General features: G+C 30.1%; 5 protein-coding genes across 7 annotated transcripts in view; 1 reads left to right on the top strand and 4 right to left on the bottom strand.

Moving 5' to 3' along the window:
* LOC122634087 (titin) overlaps positions 1 to 1,506 on the bottom strand; it is a 120,648-nt gene extending 119,142 nt beyond the window's left edge. The window contains exons 1-2 of the mRNA XM_043822669.1: positions 1,432 to 1,506; positions 723 to 928 (exon numbers count right to left, since the gene is read on the bottom strand). Of these exons, the coding sequence (XP_043678604.1) occupies positions 723 to 928; positions 1,432 to 1,491 (266 nt within the window). The 5' untranslated portion in view covers positions 1,492 to 1,506. The remainder of the gene's footprint in view (positions 1 to 722; positions 929 to 1,431) is intronic.
* Positions 1,507 to 3,483: 1,977 nt separating this feature from the next.
* On the bottom strand, positions 3,484 to 6,733 carry LOC122634131 (mitochondrial import inner membrane translocase subunit TIM44). The gene is made up of 7 exons (XM_043822754.1): positions 6,594 to 6,733; positions 6,032 to 6,190; positions 5,719 to 5,964; positions 5,408 to 5,612; positions 5,175 to 5,326; positions 4,716 to 5,079; positions 3,484 to 4,638 (listed from the first exon to the last, which is right to left on the bottom strand). Exons 1-7 carry the CDS (start codon positions 6,594 to 6,596, stop codon positions 4,391 to 4,393), a joined length of 1,377 nt encoding a protein of 458 aa, XP_043678689.1. The 5' UTR covers positions 6,597 to 6,733; the 3' UTR covers positions 3,484 to 4,390.
* A 13-nt stretch (positions 6,734 to 6,746) lies between these two features.
* LOC122634134 (exocyst complex component 4) lies at positions 6,747 to 7,943 on the top strand. 2 transcript variants are annotated; one of them, XM_043822757.1, is made up of 4 exons: positions 6,747 to 7,075; positions 7,173 to 7,334; positions 7,423 to 7,596; positions 7,682 to 7,943. In XM_043822757.1, exons 1-3 carry the CDS (start codon positions 7,019 to 7,021, stop codon positions 7,594 to 7,596), a joined length of 393 nt encoding a protein of 130 aa, XP_043678692.1. In that variant the 5' UTR covers positions 6,747 to 7,018; the 3' UTR covers positions 7,682 to 7,943. The 2 variants fall into 2 exon arrangements, with proteins under 2 accessions (XP_043678692.1, XP_043678691.1); XM_043822756.1 differs by having other exon boundaries at positions 6,748 to 7,075; positions 7,423 to 7,592.
* Positions 7,944 to 8,070: 127 nt separating this feature from the next.
* Positions 8,071 to 9,181, bottom strand: LOC122634133. The gene is made up of 4 exons (XM_043822755.1): positions 8,925 to 9,181; positions 8,749 to 8,839; positions 8,452 to 8,683; positions 8,071 to 8,369 (listed from the first exon to the last, which is right to left on the bottom strand). Exons 1-4 carry the CDS (start codon positions 9,097 to 9,099, stop codon positions 8,271 to 8,273), a joined length of 597 nt encoding a protein of 198 aa, XP_043678690.1. The 5' UTR covers positions 9,100 to 9,181; the 3' UTR covers positions 8,071 to 8,270.
* A 220-nt stretch (positions 9,182 to 9,401) lies between these two features.
* Positions 9,402 to 16,828, bottom strand: LOC122634128 (guanine nucleotide exchange factor subunit Rich). 2 transcript variants are annotated; one of them, XM_043822743.1, is made up of 17 exons: positions 16,698 to 16,828; positions 16,451 to 16,590; positions 16,199 to 16,306; positions 15,961 to 16,116; positions 15,569 to 15,883; positions 15,390 to 15,481; positions 15,042 to 15,315; positions 14,805 to 14,957; positions 14,535 to 14,735; positions 14,060 to 14,423; positions 13,777 to 13,982; positions 13,373 to 13,714; positions 12,733 to 13,222; positions 12,360 to 12,648; positions 11,800 to 12,272; positions 11,326 to 11,686; positions 9,402 to 11,248 (listed from the first exon to the last, which is right to left on the bottom strand). In XM_043822743.1, exons 2-17 carry the CDS (start codon positions 16,583 to 16,585, stop codon positions 10,921 to 10,923), a joined length of 4,287 nt encoding a protein of 1,428 aa, XP_043678678.1. In that variant the 5' UTR covers positions 16,586 to 16,590; positions 16,698 to 16,828; the 3' UTR covers positions 9,402 to 10,920. The 2 variants fall into 2 exon arrangements, with proteins under 2 accessions (XP_043678678.1, XP_043678677.1); XM_043822742.1 differs by lacking the exon at positions 16,698 to 16,828 and having other exon boundaries at positions 16,451 to 16,691.
* Between the last annotated feature and the right edge of the window lie 412 nt (positions 16,829 to 17,240).

Here is a 17,240-nt window from a genome sequence, read left to right as displayed (position 1 = left end):
AATATTAAACTTTTTATATTCAACGTATCACATATATACGTATAATCACCGCTCAATCTTAGTTTCTGAAATATTCATGAAAATATTTCTGACATTTTAACTTTTATGTGCGTTGGATGCCGTTCAGATTTAGCTTAGGCTTATCTACGAACGATATGATTGTATTGTATGTTCATGCCGCAATATGTTTATGTCTCGCATTTCATTTTGTAAACATAGGGAGATGAAAGAGAAACGCAACTTAGCTATCCTTAACTGATCAGAAATGTAACATGTACACCAATCAACTGAAAAATTGCTTTGGGATTGATTTTTAGTTAAAATTTGTTACTAAAATTTGTTAGCCTAACGCAATCTAAATCAATTGAATTCTTACTCAAATTTAAACATAAACTAATTGAAATTAATTCAAAACTCATTTAATTGTAATTTTAGGTTTGAGTTAAGTATAATTTTAGATTTCGCTTAGATTCAATTTAAATTTAGATTGCTGAGGTTAATTATTAACCGCAGCAATAAATCTTAACTAAAAACAAAACTCAAAAATATTTGCATTAATATCTCGGAAATTAAAGCCAGTTTTTTTGCACAGAAAAAAATTATTCAGAATAACGCTCCCGGGAGCATATACAAAAATTATCGAAATCGGTGAAGTGGACGTATTTCTATGTACAGTAGTTGTCATTATATGCCTTTTTTTATCGATATTATTTATCGATTACCTGAAAATCGACAAGAAATATAAGATGATCGATTCCAAGCGTGGTTTCGTTGTCGGTTGAAGTTCAGATGGGACGTTGACCACTATCAAAGGTCGTCCCTCGCGATCACGTCCACCAGGAAGATAAGCGAGCTTCGACTCAAGGGCCGCAAGGACATCTGCTGTCTCCAGACCCTTCGTTGGCATTTCTTCAACAATAATGAAATTCTCGATTCCAAAAAAAAAGAAGAAAAGATCATACCAAATCCACACTTATTCAAAACGTAGAAAGAGAAATGTTACTCTAAAAAATAATCGATTTCTCATGGAATGATCGCACTGGAAATCGAATGGTTTCTTTCTGTAGCAGCACGTTGACATACTTCAAATACACTCACTCGCGACCAAGAAGAAAGTATCGGAAAGTATGTTAGGAGGTACCTATCTATATCAGTAAACCGTCTGCAAATTGATCATCAAGCATGTATAAAGCTTGTAACGCGATCCACGATCTGTGTAAACGATCCATATCACGCTTAGCAAACTTGATGCTCGATCGACGATCGAGTCCAATCAAACTAAAAATGAACTCTACGTAGTTCCGCAATCGAATTAAATCTTAAAAATGATGAAAAAATGAACGTACCTAGGAAGTTTTCGAATACACTTTCTTCCATTCTCTTTTTCCATTAAAATATGAAGAGAAAAAAGAAATAAAAAATCTAACGTACCTGGTATTTCGTCGACGTAAGAAACGTTCGATCCAAAATACCCACACCAGAATGATACATTTCACTATCCCTGAACGGATATTTCAAGGGAAATTCGTCGGTTAAAAGGTTCGAAAGGATCACCGGCAGCTGTTAACGCCTACGTGCACCTGCAGGTGCACGTGGTTCGTAAATGCTCGAATGCTCCCGCGCTCACACACTTCAACCGCTCTTTTCTAATAGACTTTGAAATAAGGTAATTAAGTGAAAAAGAGAAAGAAGGATAATCGAGAAAACGAACATCGAACGTTTTTCCTTCCTTCGAAGGAGAAATCCGTCGTGTCGAGGATGGTTTCGCGGTAGTTAGCTCGGCAAGTCACGAGCGTGAAATAACGCGTTGTGCGAGGTAACAGTGAGAGAAAAGTGGAAGGGGTTAAAGGAGAGCCCCAGCTGCGACACACAACTTTGAAGGTGCTGCAACGATCGAGAACGGATGCTGTGTAGGGAAACCGAAAGCTATCTCTCTCTCAAGCTCCATTCAGATCCAACGGTACTCTGGCACCGATTGACCGTCTACACCTTCCCCACCTTCTTTTCCTTGTTCTTCTCCTCCTCGTCCTCTTCCTCCTTTCCACATCTTCGTCCTCCTCCTCCTCCTCCTCCTCCTCCTCCTCCTCCTCATCATCATCATCCTTTCTTCTTCCTTTGAATAGGGTGCGCTGAAATTGTATGCAAATAAAAGGAGAATGGTACACAACGGTATATCGATACGCGGGTATATACAGAACGAACCATGTTCTTCACTTATTTTTTTCTACGTTCTTTTGAATGAAAATCTTATTTAAAATTCGATCCTATATATGTTTTCTATGTCAATATTCGATCATTGTCATGTATTTATGCAACGTGTATATATTCGTTTGACGATCAAATTGATTTTTTTAAAAAAATATAGGATCTTGTGAGATTAAACAAAACTTTTTTATTATTTATACTGGTAAGAATTAAATATCGTAGAATCGTTAAGTACATTAAAAAGTATGGAAATGATATGTTTTAATACATTGAAAATTTTAATAAATTGAAAACAATGTTGGGAATACGCTATTGCTATTACGAACGACCTTTCATTCAGAAATAACTCTGGAAAGTTACAATGAACTTTGATGCCGGATAGCGATTTGTACGTGAAAGTTTCTCCGAGCTAATGTCCTGGATCAGATCAACTTGATATCGCGAACAGAAAATATGTTATTACGTCGTTAAAATTCTCGTCTTTTATTCTATTCGTGTTTCTTTTTTTTTCTTTCTTTTTTTTTTTGCAAAGAAACATCAGAACTTGACAAAATAAAATTTTGTTTTTATTTTTTTTATTTTTTTCGTTTATACATAACTGTAAAACTGGCACGTGATTTTAATTGGAAGTATTCATGGATGAGCACTAAGAACTATCGAAACAGGTTCCCACGATCCTACGAAACCTCCAAACTCTGATATGATAAACGCGCATACCTTAACGCCGCATCCTATAGGATTTTTTTTAACGGACTGGTTTAAGAAAAAATCTCTAAAACCGTGGTCTTTTTACAAATAACGTTTCGATAGTAAAAAATTTACGATGTAGATATATTTTAAACTCTATATGATAAGAATTTATTCTTATATCTTAGATTTTTCAATTTTATTTCAATACTTGCAGATAGAAATCTCAAGGATCATCAGGTTGACCATTAATAATCACGTATCGTAAAAACCAAGATACGTAAATACAAGTACACAATCGTCCAATGAGATTCGATGTAGATGCTGAAGATTCAATAAAAAAGAAAAAAAGAAGTAGAAAAATGATCATCGAATTAATTTGAGTTTCAACTAAAAAAAAAAAAAAAAAAAGAAAAAAAAAGATTCGCGTATATATTGTAAATTTATAGAATTATGATCAGATAAAGTAATTTTAAATTCCATGCGAACTGTGTGTTCTGTAACAATGTAAATTTTATATTTGTAATTATATCGAATTAATATTCGTATACTGTAATGCGAATGTTGGGATATGTATTTGTGAAATTAATATTTATCAAATAACGACATTTTATTTCAGCTTGTAGATAATTTTAATTTGTTTGCTATAGTTATTTTAAATAAATTAACGCTGTTGCAAAAAGGTTGGATACTGTACATCGTGGAATATAAATAATGTTTTGTAAATATATACACACTTAAATAGCAAATACTTCACATCTAATTACATGTTTAACTAAATTTAATACATTTATCTTCCTATTTTATATTACCGCAATATACAAAATTATATCTTGAACTGTTCAATGTACCTATTCATAACTGTTAGTATAACAAAGGTTAAAAAACATCATGGATCTAACAAAGTAGTCTATTGTTTATTATAGATATTCTTAATGAAAGCAATCGCATATATACAGAGATCATACAACTAAAATTTTTAAGGTATGTATAGAAAATTATGTTACATGAATGTATACACATTTTTACCATGTTATATGGTATAGTTTTAAAATAATATGCATACATCGAGGCTCAATTATTCATTTTTCGTGTTAATATCCACGTTAACTCTCGATTGATTCTCTCGACTATTTTTAGACAATAGAATTATATTCTTCACATAAAAGTTACACATACCGTGTAATTTTTTTAATACACCATGTATACGAACACCTCTCTCTCTCTCTCTCTCTCTTGATCTTTTTTTTTAACAAGCAAGAAAAGAATTTTTGTTTTAAATAATGTTTTTTTTATATCACGGTACTTTTTTAATCCGACATTGTATGAAAAAATATTTCATAATTGTAATTATAATAGCCAGCTTATTTAGGAGAAAATCATTCAACCATTATGTGCTTCCATTGCACATGAGACAAAGAAACATCTAAAACAACTTAATCGCTTTTGACATCAATTTTCCGGAAATAAAATATGAATTTTATCTAGAATCAGTACACTATACAAATTGCTTGACACTCGAACAACTAATTTCAAGTAAACGCCAAGCAGCTTTTGGATTGAGTTCCGTTGGATCGCGACATAATACCCAAATGTAGTTGAAACGCATCACTCTTTCAGGGTCTCCTTCGACTATATTATTATCTTTATCTCTTATACATAATATCTGCTGACTGAGAAACGTTATCAATAAAACTGGACCTTGTTCCATCATCTTACCCATTAAAAGATCTACATTTTCAATGTCTGGAAATAAATAATATTTGAATTTGCAAACTATTCGTATTGTATTGAAATATACTTTTTGAAAATAATAATCATACCTAAGATTTTATTGTCTAAATGATATCCCAATTTTTGTACTTGCATAATAGGTTGCGATATTACATTATACGCGGCTTCGTGACACCAATCTTTTAAAATTTCAAGATCTCCTCTAACCATAGCCTCGAGTATATTTGGTATAATATCTATTTCACAATCTCTCAAAAATTGATTTTTATCAAAGCTTGGATCCAGCTTACAAATTTCTGTTAATGTTTCCGACAAATCTGTCTTTTGGAACATACCACCAACCATATAGCTAACTTTCTCTGTAAAAAATCTGGAAGCACGAATTACAGGATTGTCCGATTCTTCATACTTGATTTTCCAATCCAAAACTTTATTCATATATGGATTGTTATCCTTGTAAAAAAATAAAATGCAAAAAGAGTTAAACACAGTTGATATAATTAACTACAAGAATAAAAAAAAAATAATTATGTTAAATGAGAAGATACCTTAAAATTTTGCCAAGACTGAAAAAATTTAGAATCTTTATGCAATTCAACTCCTCGTGCATCCATATTAGGTTGAAACTGCTTTTCATCTAAAGATATATCTACTATTTCTTTTCTTTTTCTTAGTTTAGTAAGTGGTACGTAAACTCTTCCTGCATTGAATAATAAAATAATAGATACTGTATCTACTTGTATATCTAAATACATATATTAACATATAATTAATATAAAACCTTGCATTCCTTGATGATCTAACTCTTTGCGTACAACTTCTGCTGTCTGTGAGATAGTTTGGAAAGCTCCTGTTTTTCCAAGTGCTTGACTTTTTTCCGAAATCGTTTCTGCTGCGCCTTTTGCCGATTTAGTTATTTCCTCACCTAATTGTCCTGCTTTTTTGCCTAGTTCAGATTTACTTGCTTCCTCAATAACTTCTTGTACCTATCACAAGAAAATATCAACATCAATGCAATAAAATTACAAAGTAATGTATGAATTAATACATTAATACTGTTATCAGTTGAACATTAGTTGTATATAGACATACTTTTTCTTTTAGACTATCTAATTTCTCTTTTATAGCTTCAGAACCCTTTGAGGCTTCAGATTCAACTGCTTGAAATTTTTGTCTCGCTGAGCGCAATGCTTCTGACTGTTCTAATTTCTCTGCTTCTTCACGAAACTTTTTTAATGATTCTTTCATCTCTTTATTTTTCTGCATTTCTTGTTTAATATTTTCAACAAATTGAGAAAAGAAACTTGGTCTTCTTGCTGGATTTGAATACGAACGAATCTAAATAAATATAATATTGTTACTTATATAGAAAAATAACTTCGATAATAGAGAAGAAAAAACTCACTGATAAACTTTGTATATCTGGTAAATGAAAACAGGTTGTTCGTAACAATGGATTGCGCGATGAAGAATGTTCTCTTGAACCATTTCTAAATCTTCTTTGTGATTGTGTGGAGCGAGCAATACCTACTAAACTAATCCTGCATGTCACGAAATTCTGAAACTATTAGTTAAAAATTCTTATCACAAATTTCTTATGAAGTATAATTATATATAAATAATTCATTTGTATTATATACATGCGTATATATAAATCTTTCCTAATTCTTACTAACAAACATAACACAAGAATACATACATCCACGTAATTTAAAAATTATCGACAATATTTAAAAAGTATAAAAAATTGTATGTTTTTTTAACGGAATACATGACGCAATAAAATAAGTGAGTGCCACGAGAGGCATTCGACAAATTTAACCTCACTCGCATTATAAAAAGCCGATCTTTTCCATTTATAAACTCATGAATATAATTAATTCGTAGAAAAATACATTGAATATACAGGTATAATCATACTCTTATTTTATGAAATAAATGTTTAGTTAGAAATTAGAATTATTTACCATTTTACAAACGATTTATCTATTATAGCTTAAGCAAAAGTCTTAATCATAATCACGAAGCGAGACTGTAGAGACTTCCTCTAGTCTACCGCTAGGCGTAGTTCTGTAACGTTATAGCCATTTGTCCTTCTTGATTACTTTTGGTTGTTCTCGATTCTTTTAAAGTTTACGAAAAAGCAAGTAAAAACAAGTGTGACATTTGATAGATGTGTTGTCAAAAATGATAGGTGTTCATTTGAATGTTAACTACATATAAATTTAAAATACTAATATATGACTACAAATTCTTATAGTATTAAAAAATATTATGTTATTTCTGATGATAGATATCCAAAATGAGTATAACCTTTTAGTCTCATGATAAACACGGATTTATGCTATTCATTTCTTATTATCAGATTTTGTTTGTGACTTAATATCACAGAATGAATGCAAGTGCACCTATTAAACCTCCACGTGGAATTAAACCCACTAAAGAAACGGTAAATTTAATAATAATAACAAAAAAATAATATGAAGCATAATCTAAAATTATTCATATATCTATGATACATCTGCATGATATGATATATTTTATAGAGCGGTTTACTAATCTCAGTAATACGAGCACTTTCTGCTTCTGAAACAAATGAACAAAGGGAGATTGAGAAAGCTAAATTAGAAAAAGAATATAAGCGAAGTGATCAAAGATTAGATGAATTAGTTTCATTACATGAGCAAGATCTAACAGAAGTTATGCAAGTAAGTTTTATTAGTTAATTATAAATTAACCGTTATTTTTATATACATCGTCATATATTCAAAAATTATTTATAACTTATTTATTTAGATATTCAGTACTCTATCGGAAAGAGTTACTGCTGCAAGAGAGAAAATTCATGCTGTAAAAGAAAATTTAAATGCTTGTAAACAGTTATTAAGTTGTAAACGCGAGGAATTACTTAATTTATGGCTAGAAGGAATAGAGCACAAACATGTATTGCAACTTTTAGAAGAAGCGTAAGTATCTGATTAATAATTATTTTATTATACAACATATAACAATATACTTCAATAATATTGTAATATAATTAATAATTTGTTGATAGATCCACTTCGCCAGAAAAATATAATTTAGAATAAAGCAGTATATAATACTATTTTTAGATATCAAAAAATTGAAAAAGGGAAATAAATGTACAGTTGAAATGTGTAATTATATTAGTGGTAACAATTATATATTATTAATATATAGTTTATGTGAGTGTGAAACATCGCTGCTAAAACGAATAATGCTTTTTCACTATATTTTATACTGTGTTTTATATCAACAACTACATGATATATAAAGGAACTTATACTTACACAATATTTTTCTATAGTACTGCATATTTTATTTATCTCTTCATTTCTTTTTTCTTATGTATATTAATATATATATTATTAGATTTCAAATCACCAAGGAGTACAAATTTTCAAATAATTTTGTAAAAGTACCTTATCAAAAATCTTATTTCATTTATTTATTCGTTCAACTTATATATGACATTTTCAAACTAAAACTTGAAGCTTTAAAATAAAACAAAATCAGATTAATTTTTATTTTCCTATCATATATAATTCCTATCATATATGAATAATAAAGTAAAACAAAAAAATGTCTGTATAAAAAAAGAAATTAAATATATAGTACAAAATTCAGGCTTTTTGTATACGTAATGTCAAATATACTACTAAACCTAATCCAGCAAACAATGTAGAGAAATAAATGAGACGTTTTGATTTTGCTTTAGTGTCCTACAATAAAGAATAACTTTTATCATTATTTTTGAAAATTAAATATTGTCACACAAAAAATATCTTTTACTTCAATATATACCTTTGGAACTAAAGTATATAATTCTTTTATAGCTTTCTCCATATCATTTACTTCATTAAGAGCTTCCATTACAGCTATGTATAAAGCCGAAGTAGCAGTTAATCCTTTATTTGGTTCAATGAAAAAATTATTTTGTTGCATCTGAAGTCTTAATCGACAGTAGGCAATATATATACCAATAAAATTCAATTGTTTCTTACTATTTTCAAGCATATTAATGAAATTTTCAAATCTGTAAAATATTATTAATATTAGCTATTATTCAAAAAGAAATGATTCTTTAAAAAATGAAAATACTTGTTTTGCATCCCTGGTCTTATTTCGTAATCATTTCTTGATGTAATTTTTAATCGATTTAACAATTGCTCTGCCAAATTTTCATCAGCACCTATAATTTAAACATACAAATATTTATAGATTCATATATTTATCTATACATCTGTGATATTAATAACAAATAAAACATTAAATACCTAATTGTATAAAATCATTTTTAGTTAGTTTATGCAATTCACTAGTCGATATATTTCTCTCTTCACATGGCTTTATTAAATTATTACCCCCTAAACTACGTAAAACTAATGCTGTCTGTTTTGTAAATCCTAAATAGTCATTAAATATTTCGATTTTCTGAAACTTTGACTGCATTTTTATATAAAATTTTAATTAGGTTAAGTTTTATGTTTTTTGTTGGCGTTTTTACTTTAATTCTTGATTATTTATAATCTATTATATTATTAATAAACGATAGTTTTTTTACTTTACATATAAACAAAAATTATAAATGTAACGAAAGTTATTTATATATGTATATATGCTTATATGTACATATATATATATCTCATATGTCCTCTCACTGATATGCTACCTGTGAGTACACACGCATATTTATATATATACGTTAAATGGAAGCACCAACTGTTTATAAACAAATTATAGATCGCAGTAAATGTTGTGAAAATATAACATGTATTTATGGATATCTATATTACAGTTTGTATAAATAACTTATTAATATTTTACATTATTTTCTATTCATTGATATTATTGCAATATTAGCTCATGTAAAATGCTGATAAAAATTCCATTTATATTTAATTATAATAATAATTAGAGAGTGTTATACACTTTACATCTTTCTCGTTTACCATACAACACACATACCAATTTAATAGTCTTTTTTTCTTTTGTTACAAAAAAAAATTAATATCACATTTTACAGCATATTACAAAATAATGATCATTGACACAGTTCTGATAAATCTTCTCCTGTAATTATTATTAAAAGAAGATTATTTATTGATGTTATTTTCAATTGTACTAATTTAATTATTGATTATAGCATAGTAATTATAGCAATAATCCATATAAACTACATACATTACAATTCCTGTAAACAAATACATTAACTTCTTTGTAAAATTGTAAGTAAAGTACTATATTTTTTTATGTTAAGCAAATCCTTTTCTATACATATATATTATGTGTATCTTTTGTAAAAGTAAAAAGTTTGAATAACGTAAATATTTCCCATATGAGGATATATATTAATGAGGTACTCCTGTTATTATATACTCTCAGAATATCAATGGTAAATTTATGTAGTCAATAGTTGTAATTTTATAAAGAAAATCTATGAATTTGAATAGTTCAATTCATAAAAATGAGTTTAAAAATTTTGTATATGAGAAATGTCAAAAACAAAAAATTGTATAATACAGGTACAATGTGACAAATCTATGGAGATCATCATATGTATCTTTTGCTTCATAATCATATCAAGATCAACGTAGTATTGCTACATTCTTAACTAAATATAAAATATTAAAAGAAAAATTTCAATTGAAATTGATCTCAATTCTTTTTAAATATAAATGTTTGCAATCTATAGACGATTATACGATTGTTATATTAAATATTTTTACATTTCTATTTCCCAGTCTTTAATGTGACAATATTTAATATACCAATTCTGAGAAATAAAATTGCTTTCTTATATTAAATACTAAATGAAAGCTATAATATCTAATTTCCTTCTATAAAACGAACGTACAACTTATTCTATTTATCTATTTTACTAATACGTTCTATGATAAATTTCATGTTTCGTACAATGAAAATATATATTGCAAAATTGATTATTTTTGAGGTATTTAAAATTTTCGTTCATTTGTATTTGAAATAATAGTTTCATCAATGTTTTTTTCAACAGATTCATGATCATTATAAAGAATTACTTTTGAAAACACTTTAGACGCAAAAAACTCAAATTATATATTCAGAGACCCTATTTCAAAACGATTTTTAGTTACTTCAATAATTAATTCATCTAGATTGTTCTTATTTCTCCTTCAGAACATGTTTAATTCAAACATTATTAAAGACACATCTCCACGATTTCATGATAGAATTTCTGAGTTTTAGTTATAATAAACTATGGAGATCGATGAACATTCTAATGATATTAGTTTAACAGATTATACAAGTAGATTGTTCAGAGGAACGTTCTATAGTATTGAGATTATTATAATTTTCTCGAAATCCAGTTTCCTCTACGCATACAGATGATTCACGCGATCGTTCTTCCTCCAATGGAGTACTAGCAGATGTATGACTAATGGAAGAGTGTCGAGAACGAGATGGATTACCACGTTGATTACTGTTAACAGTCGGAGCTGGACCAGGTGAAGGATTTTCTGGTATTTGCTCCTGTTCCTGCTGTTGTTTATTTAATACTAATCTACACAAAAGTGATATCTGCCCTTGTATACTTGATATAAATGGCCTATACCCCAAACTGTAAAGATAATAAAGAAATTTCTTCTATCTTTATTTTTTTGATATAACGTAATAATTAACTACACACTGACATACCATTCAGATTGAGACCATCTAGTAAGAGTCAAAAGTCCATCTCTCAAATTCGTTATAGATTCAAGGGTTTGCATTGGTGCGTGTGCTGCTCGCACAGTTCTTGACATAGCTGGTGCATCTCTTAAGACTACAGCCAATATCGCTGCCCATCCTAAACAACCACCTTCAAGGAACAATTGTAACAGATACCTAAGTTGTACTTCTGCTCTGCTAACTGGGGCACAATGTGACGCTACATGAATTTCTGTTGGTTCTATTGGTTCTGAAGATACCCAGCACACTGTACCCACACCAGTTCCCACAATGGATTCGGCATCATCACGCCAGATTGTACTAGCGTCACTAATTACGCTACTCGTATCTAAAATAATAAATCATTCAAATAAACGTTACTACATTAGTTATATAATCTTTTTACACACACACATACACATACACAGATATTTTTTATTCGTATGAAAAACTCAATATTACCATGCAACATATTTGGAGTTAGTTTCGCTTCAGTGGCAGGAAATTGTGTTTCTAAGCTAGCAACAGGAGACACCAAGCTAGTATAAGGAGGTCTGCCACTAGGTAAACTTGTATATCCACTATCTGGTAAATCAATAGCAAAATTTGGAGTCACTGTTTCATCTTCAGGACTTTCAAGATTTACAGATCTTATTGATCGCAACGACGTCAGGCTAGATCTTCTAAATCTTTGTAAATTAGGGAGCGACAAAACTGGATACGGATATGCAAAATCTTCATGTACAGCTTTCAAAGCGGCAATGAAGTCATCAATCTTAGCTGCTCTATCGCGTTCTCTACCAAGCCATGTTACCAAGTGAAAATCTAAATGGGCAGCAAATCTTCCCAAATCAAGTAATCTGCGAGCTGAAAGTAATCGACGAGCGTGACGTTGTAAAATAACATCAATAAAGAATTCTTCGGCTGAGCTTTCTCTGTAAATAAAAAATAGAACATCTCAATCAATATCGCTATTACATTAAAAAAAGAAGTAGAACTAGGTTAATTCCTTCCACACTTACTTGGTATCAGACTTTTCGATTTTAACAGTTGGTACAGATTTTTTGCGTCTCATAACAACATTTCTAGTCTTTTCTAACATAGAAGATGGAGCAATATCTTTAGCCATTGATTCAGATTGTACTTTTGGTGTTGCTGTAGTACTATAACTACGACTTCTAGACACTTGCATGGTTCCTAATACGAGAGACAAGTCGTCTTCATGAGGTGATAAAGGTGGGGTTTGTGTATGACCTCCTAACTTGGTTGTACCACCCCAAGATGTGCGAGGCGATTCCACATCATTTGGATCTTTAAGATAATTATGATAAATATTAGATAAATATATAACATCTAATATATAATTTTTTAATAAAATTTCTCATTGCTTATTACCAATAGCTCTTAAAAAACGAACAAGATCTTTCGAAAGTTCCCATCTTCCTTGTTCTAAAGCAGCATCCAATAATAAAGTAGCATGTTGCCTACTAACGGCTGATGGCTCGAGATTTTGCAATATAATTAAATAGCTAGCAGCAGTATCAAGTTGTTGTCTTTGTAAACAATCTTGTAAAAGTTTCTTAGGTGGTCCAGCAACAGAAAATAAATATGGCCAAAGTGCAATTTCAGTTTTTCTTGCACATTGCACAACTGCTCTTGCCCATACTCCAGGAAATTCTCGGATGAATTCTACTACAGACGGTAGTTGAGCATCTGGAATTGGTTCTTTGCTCGTTGCTTCCTCTTCCAATACTTCATGAAGTAATAATTCTAAGGAATGTGGAAAGTATGGCAGTGCAGAACAAGAACGTGCTATTTCCCATGCATGATATCCTAAATTTCTATGAATGAGTTGTCGTAATATTTGATGAAGATAAACTTGACTCTAAAATATCAAAATATTAGATGTATTTAAAATCATTTAAATTAAATTTAATTAAATTATATTGCAATACACACGTGCGCGCGCGCGCGCGCGTAAGTATCTATGCATATATATATATATACATACATACACACACACACACACACATACCGTTAATTCCAATAAACTAAAAGGCAATGAGAATGGAGAATTGGTATCAGATGTAAACAACACAGTGTCATTCTCAGCTCCCAATAAGATTGCATCCTCGAATAATATAGCCAGTGGATAAATGCACAAGTGAAAAGGCAGCATTATTCTTTTACTCATGAATGTATGCGTTTTTTCTTGATGATTTCTCGGAAATAATGGAAGCCAGACACGCATACCATGAGCACCACAAAACAACCATAATGCTTCAGTTAAATGAGGCTTGTCTCTTCTTGATCGCCATGGAACCCATACATTTTCGACGCACGAAGCTAACACTGTTGGAGGACTACACGTAAAAAGCTGTAAAAAAAAATTAAGTGAATTATCAACTTTACAATAATCGACAGTAATAAATAACTTACAATATCAGGATTATCAGTGCAATGTTCCCTCTGAACCATCAAAAGTCGTCCAGAAACATTGAGTAAGAGACTTTCAGGATGTGGATGACTCCCTGCTGTTTCCGCACGAATTGTTGTTAATGTTGCACTTACAACGCAAGCAGGATGCACGCAAAGTCCACTAATATCCACGGTTTGTATTCTAGTTAATTCTATATCTTCCATTTCTTTAACAATAATTACATTTTGATATTTATTTCTTACTTAAACTTAAATTTTATGATGTAGTTCTTTTACAATTTACCTCCATTTCCATCCAGTATTATATCATAAATACTAATTTGTGCATTAGCACAAAACGTCAGAAGTCTTTCTTTAAGTGTATTGAGTAATAATACTTGAGATGGCATTCTAATAGTCTTTACATAATTGTTGTCGAGACGAGTATCTCGTGGATACATCCTAATCTCATCTCTATCATCCAAAAGGGAATAACTACTTGCTATCAAAAAACCATGATGCCATAACAATCCACCAGTTACTATGAAATCCCTTTCTTGACTTTCGTTTCCAAAAAGTTTCCATTTACGAGATGGTAAAGAATAATGAGCTAAGCCTGTTCTACCAGCTACAGCAATGCTTAACCCTTCGTTGTCAATTGCAGTATACTGTAAAATGTTATATATTAGCTATATTTATATATTCCTTCCATTATTATATATTAGCTAGTTATAATTAGCAATTTATTATAATAATTTACTAATTAATTATGAACTTACTCTTATTGGCCAATTGGAACCAGTATAAGCACTTGGAATTGGAACAACTAACCACTGTTTGCATCCAGCAAGAGTCTGAGTTACAATGTCACCAGGACATTCATTTGAAATATGAAAATTGGATGTGGTAGCAGATATACCACCACCAAGATTTAAATAAAGTCTGTCTTCACCTTGTAAGTATAAATGTCCATGGTGACCCTTCCGAAAAGAAAGAATTATTATAAAGAAATAACTTTTCTATAATTACGATTATAAATTTGATATTACCATACATGGATTAACCGTCAGAGGACTTTTTACAAAATCTAATTGTATAAGTGAACGCCTTGAGTGTGTCAGTTCATTGCCATTTTCTTCTATTAATAATGGCCCTGGTGATTCTCTCAACATCCATAATTGATAGCCTTCTGCTGACCATTCCTAAAAAAAAAAGTAAAAGAATAATAAAGAACCAAACTTTGGTATTACATTACTATCGTTAAATTGATATCCAACTTCATTTACCATTGTATGAATATGTAAAGGATTATCACGCGTTAAATCTACCCGCAAACCATAATCCCATTTCAAACTGCATAATAAAAGAGCACCAAAAGTACTCCAGATCGCTAAACCACCACCTTCCCAAGCTAGAGCTATAGCACAACTATCAGGAGTCCATCTTAGACATCTAACGCAACCTGGTCTCCCAGGATAATCTTTTGATGACAAACTTAGTGTATGTGATACTTCTAATGCTCCTGTTGTCTCATCAATATAATAAACGATGCCCTCCGAGCTGTTAAAAATATAATACAAAAGTTAGGTCTTTATAGACATATAGTATAACATATTAAAGTATAATTTACTTACTTTCCTCTTCCAAATGCAATTAAACGATACTTATGATTCACAGCTGCGCAAGTAGCATCCTCTATATCCTTGGCCCAAATTCCTTGAACTTGCTAAAATATATTTGCATAAAATATTATAAAACAATATTACTGAATGTAAGTTTAATAATACATTAATTATCAAATATATTAACTGACATTTGGGTCAAATTTTAATGAATGAGCTGTTAAGAATGCTGCTTTTCCGGTGCTAAGAACAATAGCAAATCCACCAACTAAAGGAGAATATTCAATATCCATAACATAGGCATTATTTTCAGTAAGGGGTACAGCTGTAGTGGATATTTGTTGATCTATGCTAAATGGTATTCTACGTAAATCAAGTGTATAATCCCGATTTACTGTTCCATCCCACTTATGCCGTATTACATGACTTGTTTTTGTGGCAACCATGAGTTCATCACGTATACATACTAAAGAACTAATTCCACCATCTATCCAGGCAGACTTTTCCTAAAAATAAAAATATATCCATTATCCATTTCTTAATTATTGCAGATATTATATTTAATTATACTCAATATGCTTACAAAAGATAAAACTAAAGATGGAATCACTTCTTTAATGAAAAGTTCAGCGCTATCACGTTTTAGGCTTGTAACGGGAGAATCTCTTTGCTCGTAAAGACTTTTTCCTTCTGGACCTTTGTCTGACAATCGATAAAACAGCAGGTAGCTGTCTGACGTCTATAGAAATAATCGCAGATAATTTATATTAGTACTTTTACTAGTATTTTTACATCAATAATTTTAAACTCATGTTACTTACTGCAATGACTAACATACTGGAATCTGGTCTCCATTGTACCAAGATATTTTCTCCGTGTTTCCTTAAAGAATCTGCAGTTCGCCTTACAAATACAATAGGTATACAAGGCTACAAAAGAGTTTAGTTACTTTGTTAAAAGAAAAGTATAATAAAGTAAAATATTAAATAACATAATGAGTTTCTATCGTCAGCATAATTTTCATAATATAATTATATATATATCATTGATCTATTTTAAATGTGAAATCGTACCTTGCAATACCAGATGGTAAGAAAGTCTGTCGTTAATATGGCAAAAAGTATTTTGTCTCTATTACAAACAATGGCCTTTATTTTATCTGGTTCCGTGCAATTTAGGACTCGCGGCCATCCAATAGGAAAAAACATGTTTTCTAAAAGAATATTTATTCTGTTACGTTCACATTTCTTTTTCTTATTCTTCCCTTTTATGACTTCGTTCGTTAATCCTCACTAATTTAACAAGTAAACATATCCTAACCTTAATATCACGAGCATAGATGCGACAGAAACGGGTCATGCTAGGTTCATATGTATGCACGAATGCGCAAGAATTTCACTATACAAGCTTATTCGCAGAAACTTCTACGTCGTATTTACATACGTAGATTCGAAAGTACTTAATCTTATTTCCCTCACATTCTTATTACTTATATATTTGTCCTATTTATATGGTATATAAAATAAATATTACGTGTATTATATATAACATAAAATTTCAATATAAATACATGATGTATTATTTTTATTATATATTTTACTTATATTATTTTATTTTATTAAAATTACTAAAAATATTTTACCTTATTGTCTTTTATATAGTATAAATAAAAAACAAGATAGATACATATGTGAAGGAGCTTTATTTTCTATTTAACTTTTGTATAAATTGTATCGATCTGGAAACATTAAAAAGATATATATGTATATGTGATATGTACAAAATGAATTAATAAAAATAAAAAATTAATATTTACTATAACGGTATAAAAAATAATATGATTTGATAATTAACTAAATTTAT

The sequence above is a fragment of the Vespula pensylvanica genome, chromosome 14 (assembly GCF_014466175.1).
Source record: "Vespula pensylvanica isolate Volc-1 chromosome 14, ASM1446617v1, whole genome shotgun sequence".
NCBI lineage: Eukaryota > Metazoa > Arthropoda > Insecta > Hymenoptera > Vespidae > Vespula > Vespula pensylvanica.
Note: the sequence above shows the minus strand (reverse complement) of the source record. Positions and strands in the feature narration are given on the sequence as shown.